Source organism: Canis lupus, chromosome 6, assembly GCF_003254725.2.
Source record: "Canis lupus dingo isolate Sandy chromosome 6, ASM325472v2, whole genome shotgun sequence".
Classification (NCBI taxonomy): domain Eukaryota; kingdom Metazoa; phylum Chordata; class Mammalia; order Carnivora; family Canidae; genus Canis; species Canis lupus.
Window position 1 is genome coordinate 703,603 of NC_064248.1, and position 19,252 is coordinate 722,854.

At 37.6% G+C, this 19,252-nt stretch overlaps 1 protein-coding gene and 1 long non-coding RNA gene across 3 annotated transcripts in view; one reads left to right on the top strand and one right to left on the bottom strand.

Annotated features, from left to right (window-relative positions):
- The window catches only part of TPST1 (tyrosylprotein sulfotransferase 1), a 141,121-nt gene that overhangs the window by 36,152 nt on the left and 85,717 nt on the right, over positions 1-19,252 (top strand). For both annotated transcript variants that reach the window (XM_025425727.3, XM_025425726.3), the window contains exon 2: positions 5,041-5,986. In XM_025425727.3, the coding sequence (XP_025281512.1) occupies positions 5,142-5,986 (845 nt within the window). In that variant the 5' untranslated portion in view covers positions 5,041-5,141. The remainder of the gene's footprint in view (positions 1-5,040; positions 5,987-19,252) is intronic.
- LOC118355085 (uncharacterized) lies at positions 12,713-17,279 on the bottom strand. Its single transcript, XR_004816800.2, has 3 exons — positions 16,720-17,279; positions 15,745-15,811; positions 12,713-13,205 (listed from the first exon to the last, which is right to left on the bottom strand). It is a non-coding gene; the product is annotated as an uncharacterized LOC118355085 (long non-coding RNA).

Sequence of the window (19,252 nt, forward strand, 5' to 3'; positions counted from 1 at the left end):
GTAACTCCCTGCTTAAAATCTTTAAATCAGTCACATCTGTCATAAAATTTCATATCCCTAAACTGATCCACAAGATTTACCATCTGACCCCTGCCCATCTTTCCAGTTTCATAATTCACTCACTTTTCCTCTTGTTCATTGCTTTAACCCTGCTCCCTGAAAGCTTTAAAAATGCCTTTCCATTGCAGGACTTTTGCATATCCACTTACTTTTGCTTAGAATGCTCATCTCTTCACTTTACATAATTCCTATTCACTGTTCAGATCTCTACCTAAATGTCATTTTTTTCCCTAAATATTTTATTTGTTTATTCATATGAGAGACACAGAGAGAGGCAGAGACACAGGCAGAGAGAGAAGAAGCAGGCTCCATATGGAGAGCCTCATGCGGGAGTTGATCCCAGAACTCCGGGATCATGACCTGAGCTGAGGATAAATTCTCAACCACCGAGCCACCCAGGTGCCCCCTAAATGTCATTTTTTAAGATAGGCTGACCCTATTATTTAAAAAAATATTTGTTTTTCTTTTCCCACTTAGAAAAGTAACAAATGTTTATTATAGCAAGTTTGAAAAATAAAGAATGATGGCTATAAGGAAACCAGAGGATAAGCATTTATAGTGTGGTAAAGACATCTGATACCAGGTTGTCATTTGATCCTTTGGTTCTTATTTTCTTTTTCTGTTTGAAAGCCTACAGAAGTATTTTCTTTACATTTAAAATTAAAGTATATTTGAAATTGCCAGAATGTATCTAGATTGGTTTATTGTCATTTATTTTGCTTGAAAATGTAGGTCCTCACATCTATAGATACATTTTTTTTCCATTTTAGCAATGTTTTCTTTGTGCTTGTAATATAGTTTTACTTTTTTTTCCACCAAAGAAAAGAGTAACCAAAATGTTGTTATTCTAGGGTTAATTCTTAGTTTTATATATATTATATAGTCCGTTCTATATATTACTCTTTTCACTCTGTTGTTTTCTTTTCTTACCACCTGCCCCCTTTTATTTATTTTTTATTTATTTTTTATAAATAAACCTTTAAGATTTATTTTTTTTAATTTTTATTATTTATTTATTCATGAAAGACAGAGAGAGAGAAAGAGAGAGAGAGAGAGAGAGGCAGAGACACACGCAGAGGGAGAAGCAGGCTCTATGCAGGAAGCCTGATGTGGGACTTGATCCCGTGTCTCCAGGATCACGCCCTGGGCTGAAGGAGGCGCTAAACCGCTGAGCCACCCGGGCTGCCCTATTTATTTATTTATTTGTTTGTTTGTTTATTTATTTATTTATTTATTTATTTATTTATTTATTTATGATAGAGAGAGAGAGAGAGAGGCAGGGACAGGAGGAGGGAGAAGCAGGCTCCATGCCAAGAGCCCGATGCAGGACTTGATCCTGGGACTTCAGGATCGCGCCCTGGGCCAAAGGCAGGCTCTAAAACCGCTGAGCCACCCAGGGATCCCCTCACCTGCCCCCTTTTAAATTGAATACTGGTATAATAACATCTTAAGTGTGTCTTCTATATCATGGATACAGATTTCTGCATTGATATTTCAATGCTATGTTGCTACCAATGTTCATTTTTGCTTGTTTTTGAGAGAGAATGTAGGGGTGGGTGGAGAGGAGAGGGAGAGAATCTTAAGCCGGCTCTATACCCAAAGTGGAGCCAATGCAGGGCTTGATCTCACAAACCTAAGATCGTGACCTGAACTGAAATTGAGTCGGACACCTAACCGACTGAGCTACCCAGGCACTCCACAATGTTCTTAATCAGTGCTTTTTTCTTTGCAGTTTTTTCTTATTAAGCTGATCTTTTAATCTTAACCTATTCTCCCTTTGTGGTTCTTTGTTGCAGCTTTTACAGTACATTGGCTGGCACAGTAATACATGTTGAAATATGCAACTAAAGGAATTAATACATGAGTAAACAAAAACCAAATCTTGGTATATCCTACTGAGATGATCAAAATATTTTTCTAGGAAAGCATTATTTATTTATTTATTATTTATTTATTTATTTAAAGATTTTATTTATTTATTCATAGAGAGAGAGAGAGAGAGGCAGAGACACAGGCAGAGGGAGAAGCAGGCTCCATGTGGGGAGTCTGATGCATGACTCGATCCTGGGACTCCAGGATCACGACCTCGGCTGCAGGCAGCGCTAAACCACTGCACCACTGGGGCTGCCCAGGAAAGCATTCTTTAAAAAAAAAACTCAAATCAAAGAACACCAGTTGTGTTGAGGTATAACTTATATACCATAAGATTTCCCATTGTATGGGTCCAATTCAGTGTTTTTAAGTATATTTTATAGAGTTGTGTAACTATCACAACAGTCCAGTTTTAGAACATTTCCATTACTGCAAAAAGTCACTGCATACCTATTTATCATTAAATTCCTGCTTCCACATCCTGCTTTCTATCTCTATAAATTTGCCTTGTATGGACATTCCATATAAATGTATGCTGATGCAGCTGCTCAGATATACATACACACAATTGTTTCCATTTTTAAGCATGGCTTTCTAGGGGTTGCCTTCCTGTCAGCATAGCTTAGTGGACAGTGGTTGTGCTCAAACATCTAAGGCAGTACAACTTTTCATCTGCCAGTGGATCTACATGTGTGTAGGGGAGCACATTCAAAGTTCAGGGCATTTAAAAAATCCACACTGGCATTTACTTTCATTTCTTTCATGTCTTCTTTTTGCCTCCATGTACCTCTGAGATGGCAGTGAGCTTGCCAATCATGACTACAGCCTGAGACTGCTAGAGCTGTTCATCCTCCTTGCTCACCTGCCACCTGGAACATCGTTTATACTAAAAGCACAGCTGAGCATGTGTGCTATTCATCACTCCAAAATGAGTGAGCTCCCTTTGATCTTGGCAGCAAAGCCACCAGTCTTCATAGTTTGCCCTGTCTTGCCTTGCTCTGCAGAACCTCTGTCTTGCTGAGTGGGTGAATGGTGGAGTAGAAATAGTCTTGGGCAAGAATGCCAGACTCTCATTGTTCTTACTCAACATTCAGAAGTTTTTCAAACATAAATGTCACTTAGATTGTTGTATTTCTTTGGTTGATTTCCAGAGGACTGACAGGGTTTTTGTGTGTGTGTATGTGTCAGTTTCATCCTGCTTTGTTTTTGAGAATTGCATACTTTCTCACTAGTCCATAGCTTAGTGTTCTGCCTCTTAGAAGGTATTTATTTTTTAACATAGCAAATCATTTCCCCAGGTAGACTTACTATGAGTCAGGAGACATAAAGAAGGGAGAATTTTTAAGGAATTAGCTCATATGGTTGAGGTGCTGGCACTTTTAAAATCCATAGAACAGTTCAGCAGGTTGATGTTAAGTTAACCTTGAGTCCAAATTCTGCAGGGTAGAAGCCTGGAAATTCAGATAGAGTTTCTGTGTTGCTGTCTTGAAAATCATTCCTTTTTCTTCAGGAAACCTGTCTTTTCTCTTAAGGACCTCAGTTGTTGAATGAGGCCCACTCATATTATGGAGAGTAATCTGCTTTAATCAGAGTCTGTTTGTTTGTTTATTAATCAAATCTAAAAAATGCCTTTACAGCAACATCTAGACCAAACTAGCGTTTGGTGTTTGACCAAACACTGGGCACCATAGCCCAGCCAAGTTGACACATCAAATTAGCCATCCCACCTCCCCACGTGCTCTCCAGTCTGAGGCGCTGGCTTCGTTTGGTACCCCCAAACGTACCCCCAAGGATACTTTTTTTAGTCTAGGTGTAGTCTGACTGCTGTCTGCTTTGTAATATGTATCCTTGCTCTAGCTAAACTAGTGTGTTCATAATATGTGTGTTTTACATACACATATACTAGGTATATTTTACATAGTGTATATATGTTTTACATGGATGCCCTTGCTTCTACATCTACATCTTTGGGTATAGTGTATCTTCAGGTTAGAAAACTCTGTGTCTAAATCTTATCTGTCCTTCTGAAAGCTAGATCTCTCTCTCTCTCTCTCTCACACACACACACACACGCAAAATTGTCTTCACACTATTTACCAGCTCTCCTGAATTACTTTTTGTCATCTAAATGTGCTGCGTTCTATTATGTCATTGTGTTTTTGCACACAAGTTCTTGCTGCTTAGAGTACCTTTCCCTCTTATTTTTCTGTAAGGCTTTTATAGCTTTCTCTGGTAGACTTATGTGTTTCTTTTCATTATACTTTCATTGTCCTGTTGGCTTATTTCTACTAAGGCACTGATTGCATTTTGTCATTGTTTGCATATCTGTCCAGGAGACTTTGTTTCCTGAGAGCAGGGGTCACTGCACTGCTATCTTTTTCAAAGCATATCTTTAGCCAAACCCAAGTATCTGGCCTATAGTATCTAAGTAAATACTTTGTGGGATAAATAAACTGAATCATTGTTAAAGTTTTGGAAGTGGGCAGCCCGGGTGGCGCAGCGGTTTAGCGCTGCCTGCAGCCCGAGGTGTGATCCTGGAGACCTGGGATCGAGTCCCACATCGGGCTTCCTGCATGGAGCCTGCTTCTCCCTCTGCCTGTGTCTCTGCCTCTTTCTCGCTCTCTCTGAATGAATGAATGAATGAATAAATAATAAATAAATAAATCTTAAAAAAAATACAATAAAATAAAGTTTAAGAAGTGTATTTCTTCTGTAATTTCTCTTTAGAGTAGATTGTGGAAATAATGACTTCTTAGGGGTGAAGCAAATCTAAATATCAGAGATGAGCCTTGGGTTAAACTCCAAACATAGTTAGGCATATTAAGTATTTGCATGATTCGCTGACAGAAATAGTTTTATTTTTCCATTTTGTTCGGAGGTAGCTTCAGAGTTGTTACATTAAGAAAAGCCATTTCTGATTAGAAATGATTTATCTTTGCTTGCATTTGAGTATACTTGTGTTCTAACAATACCACAGCATTTAAGACTGCTTCAGCTTCCTTCTCACTAAATGTAATGGTGATCATTGATGACTAATTTATAAACAATCTTTTTTTTTTTAAACAATCCTGATGTGATGATAAAATAACTTTTTCCTTTTCCCATTAGATGTTGATCCTCTTTCTGAAGTAGAATCTCCATGGCCTGAATATTTTCTGAAAATTATTTTGAGCAGACTATCTGTTTAATAACAAGATAACCACATCAAGATGGTTGGAAAGCTGAAGCAGAACTTACTATTGGCATGTCTGGTGATTAGTTCTGTGACTGTGTTTTACTTGGGCCAACACGCCATGGAATGCCATCACCGAATAGAAGAACGAAGCCAGCCCCTCAGATTGGAGAGCACAAAGACCACTGTGCGAACTGGCCTGGACATCAAAGCCAATAAAACCTTTGCCTATCACAAAGATATGCCTTTAATATTTATTGGAGGTGTGCCTCGGAGTGGAACCACACTCATGAGGGCCATGCTAGATGCACACCCCGATATTCGCTGTGGAGAGGAAACCAGGGTCATTCCCCGAATCCTGGCCCTGAAACAGATGTGGTCACGGTCAAGTAAAGAGAAAATACGTTTGGATGAGGCTGGTGTCACCGATGAAGTGCTAGATTCTGCCATGCAAGCCTTCCTACTAGAAATTATTGTGAAGCATGGGGAGCCAGCTCCTTATTTATGTAATAAAGATCCCTTTGCCCTGAAATCCTTAACTTACCTTGCTAGGTTATTCCCCAATGCCAAATTTCTCCTGATGGTCCGAGATGGCCGGGCATCAGTACATTCAATGATTTCTCGGAAAGTTACCATAGCTGGGTTTGACCTGAACAGCTATCGAGACTGTTTGACTAAGTGGAATCGTGCCATAGAGACCATGTATAACCAGTGTATGGAGGTTGGTTATAAAAAATGCATGTTAGTTCACTATGAACAACTTGTCTTGCATCCTGAACGATGGATGAGAACGCTCTTGAAATTCCTTCATATTCCATGGAACCACTCAGTGTTACACCATGAGGAGATGATTGGGAAAGCTGGAGGAGTATCTCTGTCAAAGTGAGTAGATACTATTTTTCCCACCTACATAAAGGTATGTGCATAAACTACAGGTCTTTTTTGGGAAGAGATGTGGCTTCATCAGTAAGTTTTTAAAAAAATTCTCTAGCCAGTTCATTTATTTAATTCATTTGTATGTTTATGAATTGTGGTCCTTATTATCTTTTTGATGGAAGCACACCCAATTTATAGCAGTGAAAGGTCTTTTTTCACAGATGTCAGGTTTTAAGGTCTATCATTCAATTTTAGTGACTCCTGATTTCTAATTTCTAGATATTTTTCTAGATAAGGACTTTTGTGTGGATTAAAGTTAATATGAGGAGAAATATCTAACATGTTGGTGAATAGTGAATTCTAAGCATTTAGGAATTTTTAATGATAGAGAAAAATAAAGACTAAGATTATCTAACCCAGTTCCTTCATTTTACAGATAGGAAGACTCAATCAGAAAGTAAAAAGGATTTACTCAAATTTAGATGGAAAAGTCAGAATTAGAATCCATGCCTTGGTCTCAGTGGGCTAGTGCTGTTTTCCATGGCATTTTATAACATGTGGTACTTCTTTTGTCATCTGATGGATCTTGGTTTTTATAAAAGGGTAGAGAACTCCACAATTGGAAGCTTAATCTGTAATCCACACAGGAAGTTCCTTAGATTCAAATACTTCTAAAACTATTGCATTTTCTCCCTTTCTTACAAAGTGTTGACTAGGGTACCCTGACTTGATCTGACACTTTGATTTGATGACTTATGTACCTTGAATAAGGATATAAACATGAAACTACTGTTGGGACGCCTGGGTGGCTCAGCGATTGAGCATCTGCTTTCGGCTCAGGGCGTGATCCCATGGTCCTGGGATTGAGTCCCACATCAGGCTCCCTGCGTGGAGCCTGCTTCTCCCTCTGCCTATGTCTCTGCCTGCCTCTCTCTCTGTGTCTCTCATGAATAAATAAATAAAATCTTAAAAAAAGAAAGAAAGAAACTACTGTTAAATTCAGGTAGTATCTTCTTATGGGGAAAAGTTAGTCTAAGTTTTATTTTCTTTTTCCATTTATAAGAGTAATATGTATCCCCTGTAAAAACAACAACAACAACAAAAAACAAAAGAAAAGAAAAAACAGTGTACTTGACACTGTTCGTATAGTGTACTGTTTGTACCCTGCTTCCTCCTATCAAGGGATTTCTTCTTGATTTCTTTTTTCAGTGTTTAGAACTTGTACAGTGAGTATTGATTCCTGATATAGATAATTTGAAAAGGACAGCTGCATTTCTATACTTAGCTTACAGGTATTGATTATAAATTATTAATGTATTATCACTCTGCTGGCTCTGGGTTATTTTAATTAATTCAAAGAGCCCTAGCTACTCTCATCACAGTTAATTGTTTTTTTCCAGATAATAGACCATAACTAATTTCTAATCCTAGGTAAGCATTTCACTCTATGTGTTTATATAGAGTTGGCCCACAGATTCTGATGTTAATTCCTTCTAGTAGTATAAAATAAGCCTGTTAGACCCCACAACCCCACCCCCACCCCCAGTCTCTCCAAGTATGGATTAAGGAGATATGTTCAAGGTAAATTTTGGTGGAAATCAGGAAAAGGTCATTTTACATATATAATTACTATGTTTAAGGCAAACATGAAGATAGGAAATTCATAGAAATTACAAATAAATGGATTTTAGAAGGGGAAGAGATATTACTTAGGTTTTAGGATACTTAGGTTTAGAATGGAGACCTAGTGAGGTTTCATGCTTTGTCAAGAATCACATGTAGCAGAACCATGACTAGAACTTTCAATGCTTATTCCAAGATTCTTGCTATTATATGAGCTTTTTAAAATTAAGGCATACCTATAAGTAAATGCACAGATACTTAGTGTACAATTTGATGAATGTTTACATCTATATACACTAGTATAATCACCATCCACATAAAAATATAGAAAATTACCAGCACCCAGGAAGCTACTTTATGCTGCTTCTCATTTAACATCTTTCTCAAACCAAAAGTAACCACTGACCTGACCTCTATCACCAGAGGGGCTATGACATCATATATGAAGTTCAGAAACAGTCTTGCTTGCGTTTGAACTTCATATAAATATAAGCATGCCTATTTACTATTTTTTGCCTGGCTTCTTCCATTTAACATTAGATCTACCCATAACGTTGTAAATAGCAGCAGTTGATTCTTTCTCATAAGTATGTAATATTCCAGTATATAAATAAAACACAATTTTTCCATTGTTTCATTGGTGGACATTTGATGTTTCTGGTTTGGGGCTATTGGATAAAGTTGGTAAGATCATTCCTGTATATTACTGTTAGTGGACAGAGTATTAATTTCTCTTGGGTATATACTAATGAGTAGAATCACCGGATCATAAGATATGTATCTTTATATGTCTTTAACTGATACTTGTTTTCCACATTGTCTGTACCATTAATGTATGGCTATACCATATAGGAACGTGTTCTAGCTGGTTTGCATCTTTGCCAACATTAGGTATTCAGAGTCCTTTTAATTTTTGGGTGGGTGCAAGTATGTTTTTAAACCTAAAAACAAAACAAAATAACATTTGAACTCTTGTTTGAAATAGATCTTCCCAGAGCTACATTGTTTGAGGCAGGTCTAATTTAGGCTGTACTGCCTCTTTTCAGACTGAGTCTCTGCTCTCAAAAAGAGTTAATTGGGAGATAAAGAGAGAAACATGGAATTATTCCATCAATAAGTACCAAGTTGTAAGTTTTCCATGTTAGCTGAGAGTCGTGACATAAGGTTTTCATGGCCCAGAGTCAATCATCCTGTGTGGTGTGCCTTCCTATGAACATTTTTATTTTGGGAAAATTGTTTAAAATAAGTATTTTAACACTAATTGTGGCATTATTTAGTACTAAAATACTGAAAATATTTAGGCAGTTTTGAAGGCTTGAAGATATCACCAGATAGCTCAGGATCATATGCAGAAATTGTTGAAGATAATGATAAAGAAAGTTGTCACAGTTCTCCTTGCCCTATTTTGTTAACTATGAAAATTAAACTTTGCTTTGCTTAGGAAATTTCAGTTATTTTCAGTCAAAGAGGTGCCTCTTGCCTTCCTAGTCAGTTCAGTTATAGTAGGAGCATAAGGTAATCACTTGCTAGCATATGTAAGCAAATTTTTTATGAAAGAATTTGGTAGAAGAAAGCATTCTTTCATTCCGGGGTGGCCTTGATTAGACTACTGTATATAAGCTAGGCTTTTTTAAAAAACTGAAAATAAAAGCAAAGTATTTAATGAGTAGGGAAGGATGAAAACAGATTGCTTTGGCTGGCTAAGTTTAGCTCTGCATTAAGGTACAGCTATAGAATTTCATGTACAGTACTCTTGATGCTTTTAGTTAGTCATTTCAAGTTCAGTAGTAGAACTAGTTTCTCCAGTGATTGATGTTGTAATTTTGATGTTTTGAATACTCTGTTCTGTTTTAATAAATTATTCACCCATACTGTTCAACTTCTTATTAAATTGAGCTGTACTCTTGAATACAATGGCTCCAAAAAATGATATAGAACTCACTGAGCTCTTTATTTCTTTCAGACTAATAGCGTAGAAAAAAATTGAGGCATTTCTAAATGTCTTTTTGCCTTTATCTTTCAAGAAATGTTTGCATAGAAATGAGGGGGAGTGTGTTTTAAGGAAAACATCCCATACAAATAGGTGGATTCTAGTAGAATTCTCCAAATGATTGAAAAAGCAGTAGAATTTTGCTGATTAGGGAATGGTATCTACTACTTGAGTCTGCTTCTCAAATAATTTGAATACGAAATGGAAAAAATAAAGTTTGAGGCTATTTACATTAACTTTGTCTCATTATTGTGGAATTTTTGTGGAATTTGAGTCATTTCCATCTGGAACATTCAGGAAGTTACTGGAGTATATGGCATTGCTCCTGCTTTTAAACTCATTAAGGTACTGTGAAATTGCCTAGAACAAGTAAAAATCTTCAATAACAATAACAAAAAAGTATACCAATGTATACTTAAGGATGACTTAAATAAAGCTATAAACCTAGGATCAGTAAACAAGCTTACTAGGTGAAAAGAGCACTATAACACTAATGGTAAGTAACCCTTAAACAGAAGCAAGTACAAGAATCACAACTACAGTTCAGAGAGAAGTTATCTGCCCTTGGGGTAGAAAAAAGATATACACCTATTAAACACGAATAGGTTAGAAGGAAAAATATAGTAGCAGTGGCAAGTACAAGAGACCAAATAAGAATACAAAAATTAACACTCTGAAGCTTCTAGTAAGTAAAACAGAGAGAAAACTAGAAATCAGATCCAGAACAAAGAAAGTATTAAATAACAAAAATATAACTGAGTACATTTTAAAGATCTAATTGGCTTTATTAATTCATGAATTAGGCAGTATCCCATCCAGCAAGTAGAGGGAGAGCCCCAAAGGACTACAGAAAATGGAAGATTTTTAAGGGTAGAGAATTAGTGGAACAAAAGGAAATTATTAGCAAAGAAACCTTTGTTTTAGGCAGGATTGCTCTCCTAAGGGGAATGGATGGAGTCTATCAGTAAATTTGCTAGTGCTGACTAGGAAATTCCCATGTTGACTGGTTAAAGGTTATATTTCAGGGAGTGGAATTTAGTCTGGAAATTTAAAAATTTTATAATATCTTATAGAATTAACAGAAGGATATAACAAAATATCCACTTGAAAATTTTCTGAAATTTAAGGATAGTGAGAATATTATGAGCAAGTTAAGAGAAAGACGATATTCATGCAAATTATCATCTCTACAGTGTATAAAATTAATAGCGTGCAAATTAGGATTATCTGAGCTCTACTAGACTAGCTTAGATTAAAATATCCCAGAAGAATTTTATAAATATTGCCTTTTTTGTTTTTGAAAAATTGTTTTGGGTTACTTATCCTTGTGAACATTGTAATTCTCGCTTCATAAACCTGGTTGTTAATCAGATATTGCCTAAGAGTGATGCTTTTGTAGTTGTGGAAATCACTGTTCTTCTATTACAAATTATAAGTAGCTGAGAATCCTTAGCTGGAGAAGGGTAATTGAATAAACAAGGAAAGAGGAGAGGAAAAATTGTATTTCAGAATGTGTTAGTGAAGAATGAGAAGAAGCAGAACAAGAACATAAATTAATAAAGCACAGTTTATACTTTTCTTAAAGAAGATGGCATCTGATGGCAAAAAAAACAGAAGCTGGGTGTTAGATCATTTATTAATTTAGATCAGGTATCTGCAAAAAAATAGAGACCCAAAATAAGCATGGTTTTAAACAAAATGGTGGCTGCTGTGTAAAAGAAAGCCGACCAAGCCTGGTTTAGAAGCTTTGCAGTCATCTAGCATTTAGGCTGCTTCCAGTTTCTGGCACCCATCAGCCCCGTGGTCTAAGATGGCGCTCCAGTCATATCATCTATGTCCTAAGTAGCAGGGTCAGGTTAGTCTGGACATTTAATATATTTTTAGGACATTTCCCATGAATTTCCTTCATTCTCTTATACTCCAGGTAGCCCTTCCTGCATTCTGCTGGCCATACCTTAGTCTAATGTCCATATATAAAAGGCTAGGAAAGGAACTCTTTATTCTAAGTGACCATGTGTCCAACTGAGAATTGATGTTTCTTTTACTAAGAGGTGTATATAGGCTGGATATTGGGATAAGCAGATAGCAGTCTCTGCTACTTCACTGAGTACACACTGTGTACTTTACATACTGTAAAGTCTCTGTCCTAAAGGTACACATGATCTAATGGAAGGCATAGATTTATATACAATACAATGTTAAGTATTATGGGAAACCAAGAAGAGGTAATCTAGGGTGTTCAGGAAGGCCTTCCTGGACAATGTGATATCAAACTGAGGAATAGAGCAGTGTTTTTTCACCTTGGCACTATTGACATTTTGGGCCAGATAATTCTTTGTTGTGGGGGCTGTCCTGTACGTTATGGAATGCTTAGCAGCATCCTTGGCTCTATAGATGCCAGTAGCAAATACCCTCCCCACTCCTGTGACAATCAAAATGCTTCCAGAGATGGTCAAATGCTCTCTCCCCTCCTGTTGAGAATCTGTTTTGTTTTCAAAGGAAATACATGGACAGGGCGCCTGCGTGGCTCAGTCGTTGATTAAGCAGTCGTTGATTAAGCATCTGATTCTTGATTTCAGCTCAGGTCTTGATCCCTGCCCCCCCCCCATCAGGCTCTGCACTCAGCAAGGAGTCTGCTTGAGAGTCTCTCTTCCTCTACCTTTGCCCCTCTCCTCCACATGCTGACTCTCTCTAAAATAAATCTTAAAAAAAAAAGAAAAAATTGATTATCACATCCTCCAAAATTTATAGAAATGATAAAGTAGGGACCTGCCAAAAGGAGTGAATCTTGAATCCTGCAAGCCTCTTGGTAGGTCCTTTTAATTCATGATGTAAATTCAGGGGAGTCAGCCAATAAATTGTCTTCTTTTGCTTATAAAAAGCTGGGCCATAGTTAGATTTTCTTCTAGCCTGAAACAAAAGGTTGTTCTAAATTCCAAAGAAAGGTTAACACCCTTACCAGTGGCCTGAGAGATAAAGATGAAGGCATTATCTTTCCACGCCAGGGGCAGAGGAAAGGAGAAAGGATTTCATGTTCTGTTAATGTAGGCAGCAGTCTTGATCCATCGTCTTGGGCAGAAGCAGTCTGCCTTAACATAGGATACTTCTTCTCTTCGTCATAATTTTTTTATTAAGATTTTATTTATTATTCCTGAGAGACAGAGAGAGAGAGAGAGAGAGAGAGAGAGAGAGGCAGAGACACGGGTAGAGGGAGAAACAGGCTCCACGCAGGGAGCCCTGAAGTGGGACTCCGATCCTGGATCTCCAGGATCAGGCCCCGGACTGAAGGCGGCTCTAAACCGCTGAGCCACCTGGGCTGCCCAGTTTGCAAAGTTTTTGATAAGGTTTGTATGAGCTGCCCAGTGAAGTGGAGGCCTCAACCCCTGGAGAATATATCCCAAGTTATATCCCAAGTGGGAAACACATTTTTTTAACAGTTTTGTTTTTATTTCCCCTCACTGTGAAGGCATCAGCCTGTGGCAGGGAAAGGTTTTAACCCATCTGGAAAACATACACACAATAACAAGGACGTATTGATAACCCATACGAAATGGCAGCTGAATAATATCTAGTTGTAGATCTTCAAAGGGTCCAGCGGGAGGAGATCTGAGGCTGCCAGAGACAAAAAACCGTTTTTTCAGGATGGGCCTGACAAGTCAGACATTACTAACGGACTATTTCCACAATTTTATAAAAGTTTCCCCACCAATGTCTATTTATAATTTGAGTCATCTTAAATGCACCATAGTGAGTGAAGAAATAATGCAAAAACTGAAAACATGGGTTTTGTCTGAGAATTAGGAAGAGCAAACAGCCATCTTGGTTTCCCATCGCTCTGACTACTCATTTATACGTTATTTATCCATCTTCATTTCTCTGATTCAGAAGCAGACTGTTGTTTTGTTGCAACCAGAGGCCATTTTTTTGCAGAAGCAGAATGGACTTTACCCACTTGTCACAGTCATTATAGAGTATACTGCTGTTGCTTTGCTTTAAAGTCAGCTTGATCACATATTGGAACTTCTTTCCAAAGATTTCTTTTCCACAGACTTTATAATTCTCTTTTTTTACATTCAGATTTTGTTCAGTTTTCCCTTTTTAAATAACCAGTTTCAAAAATAGGTAACTAAATAAATAACCGGTGTCATTTTAGGATAAAATTACTTCCTTTCCTTTCAGTAAAAATGTTATTTCTATTTTTCAGACTTTTTCTTAATCAAAACCACACATCCTATTTTACTTGCATGAAGACTTGTTTCCCTTATTATTTCCAGTAGTCTTAAATTATATTAGAATTCTTAATTCTTGGAAACCTTAATTTCTATGAAAGCCAGTAAATTAGCAATCGTGAACTGTTACACCAGCATTCTTTAGATTTGCAAACTTATTAATATATTTTATAATTTTTAGAAGGATTGCCTTTTTCTTTTTTATTTTTTTATTTTTATTTTTTGCCTTTTTCATTTTTCCAGCATAGCACTAACACTTCTAGATATCTTTTAGTTTCTCTGTAACAAGAAGCTTAAAGTAGTTAAACCTATGTTCAATAATTAATGTAGTATTTTATCTTATTTGGAAATGACCTGGTATTTAAAGAATTTAACTTATCATTTAACCTAATTTAGCAAAACTTTAAGATTTTAAGTAACCAAAAAGATTTGGGAAAACTATTTAAAGCAGACATAAATATTGCTGAGAATTATTTGTAAACTTTTTTCTTGTTTACATTTATTTACTTATTTTTTTTTTTTAATTTTTATTTATTTATGATAGTCACACACACAGAGAGAGAGAGAGGCAGAGACATAGGCAGAGGGAGAAGCAGGCTCCATGCACCGGGAGCCCGACGTGGGATTCAATCCTGGGTCTCCAGGATCGCGCCCTGGGCCAAAGGCAGGCGCCAAAACCGTTGCGCCACCCAGGGATCCCTATTTACTTATTTTTAATATGTTTAGATTACTTACAAAACTTCATTAAACATTAGACAAAAGTCAGCCATTATCCCAAGCTATTGTATTTTTGTTGGTAGATCTTGTAAGAGAATATGAATTTATTTGGCTAATAAACTTAGGTAGAATAAGTTTTATATTTGGTATTGATAACTCTAAATACATCTGTTTTAATTAACCATCAACCTTAAATGAGCTTTTATATAGAATGTTTTTTTCAGATTAGGTGAACTTGAAAAACATACGGGTTAGTTCCTGTCTTTTTGAGAGTTTTAGAATGCCCAATCCTTATAAACACTTGTCTTCAAACCAACTAATTAGAGCCTTTCACAAATTAATTTAGCAATACTATCCAGAGGTAGCATAATACCTCACATTTATAACATATACACTAACAGATCAATGCAAAGACGTTATAGTTACTAATATTTGTGGAGAAGGTTCTTAAGATTTATATTTGTCCCTGAAATTAATTTTAAGAAGACTGCTAGAGCTTCTAAGAGCCCTTCTAGCAGTGTGCATTTTAAAAAGACCTTTTCCCCTTTTTTCTTCCTTTGAGCTGTATTTATAACACCAAGGGACTGAAAGAATTTAAGTTCTCCAAGATGGACATTGCTTTCCTACAACCAATAATTTGCAAGCCTTTTGAGATAAATAAGGGGTCTGGGGATTGGTGAAGGAATAGGTGAATTTTGAATTGCCTCTGGAGCTGACTTTTGTTTTGCAAAAGACGTGCAAGATTAAGACAGTTGCTTTTAATTTCTCAAAGAATTGGGTTGTAATTTAAATGACAACATATATTGATAAACCTACAACATTAGTCCAACTACGTTATCCTCAGTTGGTTTCTTTTCCTCTAGGTTACAGAATTTTAATTTTAAATATTTCTGACAGTATTGGAATAACCCCCCTTGGATATAAGATAGGTCCCAAAGAAGGAAAAGGATATTATCTTCCCAAAATCCAATCACTCCCATAAATAGCCTAAAGAAAGCCAACAGTTTACATGTCCCCAGGGAGGCAGAAAGCCAAGCCCAGTTGTGTAAGCAAGAAGACAATAGCTATCCAGGAGAGAGAAAGGATCAATAAACAATGAATTTGGATTTGGAAGGGAAGGGAAGAGATAAAGTGAAATTTTATTTTCCTCTTTCAACTGGGCACTACAGACATTCAGAAGAACAGATTTTGATAAGAATTTTTACCCTTCATTGGCCTCTGTCCCTTCTTCTGTGATCCCCTCTGAGGACTCTGGTATCTACCAGTTTCTCTCTGTTTAAAGAAATAATGTAACAGTTTACCAGAAAATTCCTCAGTTTTATCCCCTCTGGGAGGGGCCTATGTGGTGACCCTCTTTTGAAGGTAGATATGGGGTTATCTGTAAGGCCACTAATTTGGAAGACTTTTGTTTATAGTTGTGTGGTCTTTTCAGAGTGGAAAAAACAGTTCAGATTGAGGATTAGTAGAATGAGTACTCAGGAGGAAAGAGGGAGGTGTGGGAGTTATAATATCGTTTTAGGTTCCTCACATTAAATTTTTCTTTAGACTTTTGCAATGATTGCAGTGAAAACTACTTTAGAATTGTGGAACCTTTTGGAGACCTCTGTTGCCAATTAAAATAGGTATCCTGTTTAATTTGGGAACCCTTGTTTTCCAGGGCACTTCTTAGATGATCTTGTCTGATTGGAATGGCCCCCCATCACGGCCATTGTAATTGTAGGTGGTTTTTGGTAAAATTTTGCCATTTCTATATATATTCAATACACCTGGCTCCATTGTTTTTAGACATAAAATAAACAGGTGTGCCAGAAGGTGGTTATATTTGACTCTTTAGAATTCAAGGACCTCATCAGCTAAGCCTTTGCTACACAAAACCAGACAAACACGTGCACCTCAACATACCAGCAGTAATCAAAAGATGTCATTGTGGGCTGGCTGAGAGAAGGTCCTATGGCCACCAGCCCTAAATCAGCAGCATCTATTAAATGGGAGTTTCAGACTGGGTCTTTGGGGGAAGGAATTCCAATGTGGAATTGTGGACTGGGCTGTGAACAGCGACTAAAGACTGTGCTCCGTTGCCACTTGTCAATCTAGGCTGACCTGTTAACTCTGGACTGGAAAGCCAATTAGATCAGTAGGTTGAATACAAAAGAGCAGAATTCAGACCACAAAGGACTTACCAGTGGCCTTTAGAAATGGCAAGAGGGCAGCCCGGGTGGCTCAGTGGTTTAGCGCCGCCTTCAGCCCAGGGTGTGATCCTGGAATCCCGGGATTGAGTCCCACATCGGGCTCTCTGCATGGAGCCTGCTTCTCCCTCTGCCTGTGTCTCTGCCTCTCTCTCTCTCTCCTCTCTCTGTATTCTTATGAATAAATAAATAAATAAAATCTTAAAAAAAAAAAAAGAAATGACAAGAAAGACATTAACTCAAAGGGGTTTGCAGGGCGCCGTGCCCTTGTTTTTTCATTGTTCCTGAATGCTGTCAGAAATTTTCTTTAGATCCCACTGCTGCCACCAACGTTGTTAAAAAACAAAATTCAACTGCATAAATTTGAAGGTCCTATGGCTTTTTTAAAGGATTCGTGAATTGGACAGCATCCCATCTAGCAAGTCGAGGGGAAGTCCACTGAACTACATGAGAGGAAGGTTTTTAAAGGCAGAGAGAGGGCATGAAAAAAAGAAGAAAGGAATTTATTACACGGAAAGCATTGTTTAGACAAGGTTACCTTCCTCAGGGGAGTGGAAAGGGTTTCTCAGTAAAATCTTAGCATTGACAGGAAATTCTATGTTGACTGGTTAAAGGTTACATTCCTGGCAGATTGAAACTGCAATTAGATTAGGTATTAAGTCTTGGTTGGACACTATTTTGGGGCAGTGTTTAAAGATTTAAAAAATCTTTAAAAGATTTTTTAAAAAAAGATTTAAAATGTAATTATGTTTGAGAATGTATTTTTAAGATGAAGCATAGGGAAAATTGATTTTATAGAGTAATTTTTGTCAAAGAAAAGCCAAGTATATCATAGTTAGTAATACCTAGTGCCTATTCAGATATTATTGTCTTCTCCTTATTCTGAATTCAGAACATCATGGTGCTCTCCCTGTTCTGAATTACCTGACTAGTAAAGGATGATTTCATTATTTCTGAAACATTATGTTCCATCATTGCTCTGAATCATCTCATCAGATGTCAGCCATATATTAGAATCACTTCAAGGACTTTGAAAAAGCCCAGAGTTTGTTCGTTTGTTTTTAAGTAGGCTTCACACCCAGTGTGGAGCCCAACCTGGGCTTGAATTCATGAGCTTGATCCCCTGAGATCAAGAGCCCCAACATGGGGCTTAAACATTTGAGCCACCCAAGTGCCCCAAAGATACCAGTCTCTGATTCAGATCTGTGACAAGTCCAAGAATTTGCATTTGTAACAGATTCTTAGGTAATGCGTAATGTCCTGTTCTGCAGATTTCACTTTAAGAACTCCTGCCTCAGGGGATCCCTGGGTGGCTCAGTGGTTTGGCACCCGCCTTTGGCCCAGGGCGTGATCCTGGAGTCCCGGGATGGAGTCCCGGGATCCCGCATTGGCCTCCCAGCATGGAGCCTGCTTCTCCCTCTGCCTGTGTCTCTGCCTCTCTCCCTCTCTCTCTCTCTCTCTCATAAATAAATAAAAATAAAATCTTTGAAAAAAAAAAAAAAAAAAGAACTCCTGCCTCAGAGTCATGCTACCTCTTAATGTGTTGGCTTCATGTGCAAACTCTGACTTTTTCGCTTCTACTTCTCTGGGCCCCAACTGCCCTGAAGTAATTGTATCTACTCAAATATTCCATACAGCTCTTTGTATTGCTCCTTCTGCTTATAGTACATTTCACTCACTTCTTCATCTGAGCAACTCAGGTTGTATTGCAGTGTTCAGTTCAGATTTCCCTTCCTTGAAGACCTCCCTCTGTGCAGTTGATGTGGGAGAGCTTGGTTCTTGTCTCATGGAGTTGAAGAATGAATCTTCATTCATTGAAGAAGAGTGAGTAAAGCGATAGAAGTTTTTAAAGCAATGATACAGAGAAAGCTCTCATGTGAGAGGGACCCTGACAGGGTTGCCACTGAAGGTTTTTTGGCTGGTCTTTTATAGAGAACCTGACTAGGGAGATGACAGCCTTGAGATTTCTTGTGCTGTCTTGAGTGAATGACATGGCTGTTTTTGGGTCTGGTGAGTCTGTCTCTGTGATTATTTTGTAGCTGTCAAAGGAAGATAGTCCTTAACATTTGGGGCCAAGTGTCTGGATCTACTTCCTTATCTCTGGTTTTGTTGCGTCTTGGTGTCCTTGGGAGTTATGGGAGCCTGACTCTGGGGCCTTCCCCTTATCTTTCCCTGCCTAGCCCTGTCTGTCCCTTATTCACAGTGAAGCTTCCTGTGCCTTCATGAGATGCCTTGGCAAACGAAAAAGAGTTCAGACTTTGAAGCTGATTAGACCTGCGTTTAAAACTTTTCACTGATACTGACTGGCTTTATAACATTGGACAAACTACCATCCCTCTTTGTGTCTCTGTTTTTTAAACTATATTATGGAGAAGGTGGTGATGATGATAATGATGATATCCTCTAAAATTTACTGAATAGTTGTTGTGTGCCAGGTACTGTTACTTCATTTACTTTTCGTATTTATCCTTTCACACGTACCCGTAGGTACTTCAAAAACCATTTTATAGGTAAAGACTTTCTCTCT